Source organism: Sorghum bicolor, chromosome 7, assembly GCF_000003195.3.
Source record: "Sorghum bicolor cultivar BTx623 chromosome 7, Sorghum_bicolor_NCBIv3, whole genome shotgun sequence".
Classification (NCBI taxonomy): Eukaryota; Viridiplantae; Streptophyta; class Magnoliopsida; order Poales; family Poaceae; genus Sorghum; species Sorghum bicolor.
In genome coordinates, this window is record NC_012876.2 from 6,820,105 (window position 1) to 6,828,665 (window position 8,561).

At 43.4% G+C, this 8,561-nt stretch overlaps 1 protein-coding gene across 1 annotated transcript; it reads right to left on the minus strand.

Annotated features, from left to right (window-relative positions):
* LOC8085004 (zinc transporter 9) lies at positions 3,042 to 6,161 on the minus strand. Its single transcript, XM_002445121.2, has 3 exons — positions 5,464 to 6,161; positions 5,168 to 5,317; positions 3,042 to 3,612 (listed from the first exon to the last, which is right to left on the minus strand). Exons 1-3 carry the CDS (start codon positions 6,097 to 6,099, stop codon positions 3,307 to 3,309), a joined length of 1,092 nt encoding a protein of 363 aa, XP_002445166.1. The 5' UTR covers positions 6,100 to 6,161; the 3' UTR covers positions 3,042 to 3,306.

Sequence of the window (8,561 nt, forward strand, 5' to 3'; positions counted from 1 at the left end):
AAATACGGAGGATGCATGTGGCCCTATAGGAGACACCTAAGCTGATGACCTTGGTGGGGAGGATAAGAGCATCGACCTTTGCATACTCTACCTCTAGGGTGGATGAGGAGGAAAATGTCTTCCGCCAACTGCTAGTGCTAACTACCAATGTTCTAGCTAGCAGCGTGGACAACATGTGTGGTTTGATCTAGATCCCTTGTGATTTGAGGATGTTTGATGCATTCCACCCTTGTGACCTTCCATAGATCCACAATGATAAGAAGAGAGAAGCCTCAGAAGGGTCCAGTGGTAAGGCTCTAGCCTTGGGATCAACCGCTCCAGCGATGACTTGATGCATTCATGTGGTGTACATAGATCCTCGGGAGAGGATCCATGGCGGAGGAGGTTCCCATTGTCCTATCTCAAAGAATATATACGGAGGAGGTCACCTCTACCCTTATCTTGCAAACCCACAATGGAGAAGGGTGCTTGTGTCAATGAGGGGTGGTGGGCTCCATGGTGGGATCGATAGTGAGACTCCTCTGCAGGCTCGATGGTGAGCCTTCTTTTTTTAGTTGATTTAAAGAGGCAGGTCCGCAGATGGCCACCCCATCACTAGAAACTATTTTTGCCCGTTTGTGTAAAGACTTTTCTGTGGTACTATGATAGGCACTACTACAATAAGCATTAGAGCATCTCCATCAGTTCCCCGGTACCTCTCTTTATCCCGCTCTAGCAGTTCCCCCAATACCTCTCCTTTTTTTGTGGTTACCAATATTTCTCTCATCTCACCTCAAATAAAGGGAGATACCACTCCTCTAATACAATGGGGGCCATTTCAACTACCACTTTTCAGTCATATTTTCTCCAACACTCCTACGGGATTCACTTTATATATGGGTATTGGATAAGATATATTCAGATACTATTGTAGCAACTCCCCCAATATTGATAAAAGATAATATTAGGCTACCCAAATACATGTATATTAGAAAAAGATTATTGGGAATTATTGGAGATGCTCTTAACAAGGGCATGTGTTTTCCATTAATGGAGGCAAGTGTCATAGTTGCCTTTGCAAAAAGGTCCCCGTCAATGAGCCATTTTAGAGGCAGTCAAAAAAAACTTTACAGGGACTACGACATTCTAACATGGTCGTCTCTGTAATGGTCTACTATTTATTTATAGAGACAGTCATAGTTGTCAGATAGCCTACGTAGACGAGCACCATAACACGACATGAACTATCTATGTAAATGATTAATAAAGGGGTGCTTTTTTTTGCAGCCGGTCCCGCCTGGCCATTTCTAAGCCTGTTCTTAGAAATCCTAGATTTCTAGCAGCGAGGGTTGCAGGTGTGCCGAGTCTAGCTAGTTTAGGCACCGCAGCAGCTCGGCGAGGCGGTCTTCTGAAGGTTTGGTTGCCCATCGCCTGCTCGCTTTGCACGTCTTCCCGTGGTTCTTCTGCACTTGCTTGCACGTTTGACAGTAACGTAAACAGATTACGGGTCAGATTGTTACGTCTCCCGAACCCAAAGATGCATGGCGATTTGCGAACCATCGCTGACATTGCTGCACCACTAGCTCAGACCAGTCTCAATGATATTTCATCAAAGTTTTAATTATAGGTATTAAATATATTGATGTGACACTACATTAATAAATAAAGAGCTGATAAGAGAATAGAGAGAGTTTTTTGAGAATAAAACTCTTTTACATTGTTCCTAAAATATCAATGCATTAAAAACTAGATCATAAAACCCTCACTGAGGATTTAATCCGCCGGGACTCATGAACTAAACTATAGCGGAACTATCGGCGGCCGGCTCTGGTGGCATGGATGCCATCAACCTAACAAATAAACTAGAACAAGGAAAGTACAGCAAGCTGGACTTATCATGTACAGAAGACTTAGCTTGCGATTAGTAGAAAAGATATACAGAAGACATTTGACATGTTGCCACCATGTCGACATTCCGCGTCATCCAAGATGAGGTCCGTAGACCCTCATGCATTCTGACCTTACACACCAGGTACTGTATCGGTATGGTCGCCGTTCCTGATGGTTTAGGCTTGTTTAGTTCACCCCAAAATATAAAAGTTTTCAAGATTCAACATTAATAATTAATTTTATATCTGTAATTTACAAGACGAATTTTTTGAGTCTAGTTAGTCTATGGTTGGACAATATTTAACAAATACAAAAGAAAGTGCTACGGTGTCCAAATAAAAAAAATAGTGGCATGCGTGCACACATATCTAGTGGCTTGCTATATACTCCTCAACTTAGGCCTTGTTTAGTTCTCCATCCAAAAAAATTCACTTATCTCATTGAATCTTTGGACACGAGCATGGAGCATTAAATGTAGATGAAAAACTAATTACAGAGTTTGGTTGTAAATCGCGAGACAAATCTTTTAAGCCTAATTAGTCCATAATTAGTCATAATTGCTATAGTAACCCACATATGCTAATGATGGATTAATTATTCTTACTAAATTTGTCTCGCAGTTTACAGGCCAATTATGTAATTTATATTTTTATTAATATCCGAAAACCCCTCCCGACATCCTTCTGACACATCCGATGTGACACCCAAAAATTTTCTTGTCGAGAACTAAACAAAGCCTAAGGCGTTATGCTCATCATTATGCTCCAAGGCATATACTCTAAGTCTTCTAAGGGCACTCTCAATGCAGAAACCATCATAGTTTTTATAGATATTAATTGAAGTGACACCTAAGTATTTTGTAGATGTGGCAAGATAGTTATTGAAGAGAGAGCAAAAATCATAGAAACCGGATCTAAGTTAGAAATCATGTCTACACGAGATCCAAGATATGAAGTGATATGATTGGTTGAGAATGAAGAGAGAATGGATGTGATTAGATACAAAAATATTTTATAGAAACTATCTATTGGACCTATTTCTATATATAATGTCTATAGAAATTAATAAGTATATAATATAGTTTCTGGCATTGGGAGTGGCCTAAGGCCCTAAGCTCCCGAAGCTCTCGCAAGAGAAACAGCAGCGTTATGTTCTAATTAAGTGGATTTGATGAAACTGTTGGCTTTTGCCTTTCATTCATGTTTTGTAATCCTCAACAGAAGTGTTCATAGTTTTGTCGTTTATTAGGAGGATAATCGACACTTTTATTACATGGATGGATATACAAATCATTCTATTAACAAATGCAACAGATGATAAAACTGTCATGTCATGATCTCACAACAAGATCAAACGGGCCGGAAGGCCAAATTAAAACCGTTCTTTTAAAAAAAAAATTAAAGTTGAAGTACTATACACTGTACAGTACTCGAGTGTTCACGCCCATACAGCGAGCATAGACATCAGCGCCGTCCCAACCAGCAGCGAGATGTTGATGATGACCTGCAGCCTTCCATTGTTCTGCACTCTAGGGTTCATGAAGTCTTGGGCTAGAAGGTCGACGAGGGCCATGTAGTTCAGGATTCCCGCAGCCGCAGCGTCGAGGACTCCTTCGATGATCAGTGCATTAGGGCTATTCTCGTCGTAAGCAGAGGAGATCCCGATGCCGATCACGATTCCAATCGGCGTGGTAAATGAGAAGAATAGCGTCATCATCAGCACTTGTTTTAGACGGAATTTGGCCTGTTCGAACCAACCATCGATTATCAGTGAGCGAGCTCAGAAAATTTGCCACTCCATTGATAGCAACTTGAGCATTATTTTCATGTGTGTCTCAACCATGTTACGATTTACATGTATGAGATTTCAAATAAGTAGGATTATAAACAATTGGAGATCTAATTTTAGGACAGGTATTTCTACATTCTATGACTTTGTGTGTGCGCTAGCGGATTCTAGGATTAGGTTTTGAATTGGGAAATGGCCGGGTTGTTATGGCAATATTGGGATCGGTCGAGTAACTAGCAGAGGCACAGGAAACTGGTGCTTTGCCGAGTGCCCGCCGCACTGGGCAAAGCCTGATGTAGTGGCAACTTGATGGCCGATGAGAATTCTGGTGATTGGCCATAAGACGAACATTGGACATTAAACACAAGCAGTACCTGCAAACAGAGCGCAGCCCATTTAATTGGGTTGTGGTGGAACCTATCCATGCGGCTCAAATTCACACCTTGTATAAGGGCATGTTTGGTTCATTTGCTAAATTTTAGCTAGCTAAAATTATTTTAGCTACTCTTGGGTGACTAATAGAACTAAACTATTTTAGCTCATTTTAGTTAATACGTTTGGAACTTTAGCTACTAAAATGACTAAAGTTTAACTAGCTAAAATTTAGCAAGGGGAACCAAACAAAGCCTAGGTGTTCGTATTTTTTTAGAATTATTCTAGGATTAATGGTGTTGTTCATTTAGTGGTACGTTGATATACTCATCGAGAACGAGGCACATGCAGTGATTTTGTAAATCTCGAAATTTGCTAGCTTAATCTCACTTTCTCATGCCAGCTTTAATGAGGGTTTCATTAGAGTTTTATACACATTAAATATAATGATGTGGCACTATATTAATAAAGAGAAAGATGATTTAAGTTTTATGGGAGTACAAAGAGTTTCATCCCTATGAAACTCATATGTACTGTTTTCAAAATATAAATGTGTTGAAAACTGTGTCATGAAACTCACATTGATGAGGATAGACTCAGAAGTCATCATAAGGCCAGTCTCAATGCATGTTCCATGGGAGTGTCATGCACATTAAATAGGGTGTCACATAAGCAAAATTGCTGACTTGGCAGGGTCATTAAATGAAGGAGTTTCATCATATGAGAGATGAGTTTTTCCCCATGAAACTCATGTGGCTCGGTTACCTAGTTTATAGTCTTGGTAACTGTGCCATAAAACTATGCATTGAGACTGACCTAACAGTACATGCATTCATACGTATGAGCTTACATACATCTCGAAAAAAAAGCAATAACTAAATATTCCCTCTACCGTTACAAAATGTGCATTGGTTAGTTTTATATTATATGCTAAGTAAAATTTCTCTGACTTCGATACAATATTAAATTAGGTTCATCAAATTCATCATAAAAATATCGGCCGCAATAGTAGAACTTTGAAATGTCGACATAATAAGGTTCCCTTTGTTATTATACTTGGAAACCACCACTGTCATAAACCAGAGTATTTCATACTACTTTATTATGGCAGGCTCAATGCAAGGACAGTAGGACATACCTGAACAATGCACCCTCCAAGCCCTAATCCTTCGAAGAACTGGTGAAACGTTAGCGCGGCCACCAGTGGTCTGATCGTGCTGGGACTCTCAGATGCGCCTACGGACATCCCGATGATGACCGAGTGCACTATGATCCCCAGCTCCAGCACCTTGAATAATTCAAGCATTAATTCAATATATGCGAGTAGAACATACGTAATCAAGAACACATGAGAGGAAATTAATTAAGTGAACAAGTCGCTAGTTTGTTTGATGCACGCACGGCTCGATCGAGAGTTGGAGACCTGATGACTACCTGAGAGATGACGCGATGGCGAATGAGCTGCGTGCTGTCGTCGCCGTTGGACGTCGTCGCCGCCGCGGCAACCACAGACGACATGCCGTGCGTGTGGCCATGGCCATGCCCATGCCCATGCCCACCGTGCGCGTGGCCGCCTGAAGTCTCCACGTCCCCGACGACGACGACCGCCGCGGTCTTGGCGGCCTGGGCGCGCTGGAAGTAGCCCGTGGCGATGGTGTCGACGACGAGCGTGGCGATGGCGGCCAGCATGGCGATGAGGCCCGTGAAGGGGAACTTCTGCCACGGCCCGTCGACGAGGCACGGCGAGCCGAGCTTTTCGAAGGCGTCCGGGAGGATGTGCACGAAGGCCGTGGCCAGGATGACCCCCGCGGCGAAGGCCTTGACGGCGAAGAAGAGGTCGGTGTCCGGGCGGAGCGCCGGGAACCTCCGGCCGAGAGATGGGATCGCGCAGCCGACGGAGCTCGCGACGAGGATGCAGAAGATGGCGACGATCTTGAGCGTGAGCGCCCTCGACTTGTCATCTTCTTCGCCGGTGGAAGCCTCGCACTCGCAGTCGGCGACGGCGAGCAGCGGGAGCGAGGCGACGGCCAGGAGGCAGCACAAGGCAGCAAGCTTGGGATGGGCAGCCATCTCTTAGCTTAGTCCAAGGCCAAGATAGGAATGCCACCGTATGCATGCCCGTATAAGTACTTCTATATGAAGTGCTAGCTTGCTTAAACGTAACTGGAACAAGGATGTATTATGAAAAATCAAACGAGAAGTCAATGTGAACATGCACATAATATATACTAGAAAATTTAGCGCTCTTCGATTCGCGGCACCTACCAGATCTAGAGCATCTGAGGACACAACATATGAACACAAGATGATACTATGACAGTGTACAATACATTGGCCCGTAGCGCATGTTTCTATCTGTTCATTATTTCGACATATGACGACATACAAATCATCTCATTGCTAGCTAATATGTTTTCAATCATGTTACGGCCGGCTAGCACAAATGATGATTCGGTCTATCTGTTATTGTATATCCATGTCGCCAAAGGATGCTATGGTTAGCATTTACAGAGGCACCGGGGAGCAACACAAAAAATATAGACACAAGAGATCACACACATAAAAAAAGGTTGAATATAATTATTGTTGTGCACTCATAAACAAATGAAAGAAAAACATTTGATAGAACGAAATTTATGATCAGACACATCATTGGTCCTGACATAGCAAATATGGAATGTCAGCTCATTCAACAACAGGAACAGTGGTATTTGACATTATAGGGGGTAAATAAGTTGAGTAAGTGACGCATCATATGTCAATTATTAAATAACAACAGAGACAATGTATTTTTGTATGCTTACAGAAAAGGGCAGCCATCTCTCTTAGTCCAAGGCCAAGATATATAGGAATGCCAGCCGTGTACAAGTACTTTTATATGAAGTGCTTGATAAAACTTGATCAAGGATGTATTAAGAAAATCAGACCAAAAGTCAATATGAGAATAATACTGGCATATAGGGGCGGATCTAAGGCCGGGGGCCTTCTAGCCCTCGTACAGTTGGTGCATCAATGGAATATGGCGAGGATGATGAGAAAGAAGAAGAGGTGGAGGAAAAGAAGAAAATGGAGAGAGATAGAGGAGAAGAAGAGATCAGCCCTCCCTGCAATCTTATTTTGCATCCACCAGTGCTAGCATAGAAAAATTCTTGAGAATAGATAATGCTGCATTGAATATTGATTCATCATGTGTTGTCATACAAAACTGTGCTCGAAAAATTATTGGTAATTTGGTATTTCTGCCGTTATTTCAACATGCAACAGTGATTTTACGCCTACTTTTAAACATTGTGATTCTGTCCTTGTGATTTTGAAATGAAGATAACGTTATTTTATTTTAATAAATTTCAGTAGGGGCGCGCCCCTCCTGTTCCCTCAAAAAAAAGATCATGTTTACCCCTATTTTGTGACACCGTCAGGTCTGAGCTGATTAAATGGCTGAAAAAAACAAAACAAAAAATACCCACATGAAAAGCAGAATGCGCCCACCTTATCATTTCTCTAGCTCTCTCACCAGTGTCTTCTTCTAAGACATAGGGAGGCTAGGGTTAGCTAGTCATGCCCTGGAGGCGTGCGACCAGCCCACGACAAGAGCGCGACGCGGCCGGGGGCCTCGGGGGAGGTGTCCAGGTGCTCAGCCTTGGCTGCCAGCATGGACTTCTCATAATCTCCTCCTCTACGGTTCTTCTTCCCCCTCAATTCTCATTGGCTGATTTGGCACTAGATCGAGTTGCTCTCACACTGATTGGATGTTGTTACTCTATGGTGCCAATCCTACCTTGTGATATTAATTTGTGTATATAAAGATTTTTAACTAAAATGCTGCTGGGTTTGTTCTGAAATTTGTCAAATTTTGCACTAATTTAAAAATTGGGTTAAGGACACAAATAGCAAAATAAAACAGGGCAAAATCACATGGACAAACTTGTCCTTTCATAAGTTAACCGTTAAGTCCTCACAAAATAGGGGCAAACTCTCTCCTCGTTATGTGCAATTTAAGAGCATTTCCAACAGACTACCTAAACAGACTATCTATACTTAATTTAGGTAGTGAGGGAAAAAAAACAACTCCAGCTGACTACCTACTTGACCCAACAAATTTGTTGGCTACCCAAATTCCCCCTCCCACTACCCATTCTTGTTGGGCCAAGCAGACTACCCAAACCTTCTCTCTCCAACCCACGCGCGTGGTATTCTCTACCGCTCGGTCTTCGTCCACCATTGGCCCTCCTCTGCCGCAGCTCAACGATGACGGCGGCACTCTCCAATAGCGGCGGCTCCCCGCGGCAGCGCCCTCCCCAACAGCTATAGGCAAACCTCCCCGGCGTGGACTGCCCCCAGCACTCAGTGGCCTGTGGGCTCCCTGGCATGGGTGTGGCTCTCCTGCATGGACGCAGCTCCCCGACACGGGTACACCTCTAGCGTGGGCACGGCTCCCCGTGCGTGGCGGCTGTCCCCAGTGGGTGCAGGGTAGACATCACTAGCGTGGATGGCCTCCTTAGCAACGCGCGGCCTGCTCCCCGCAGCGTGCG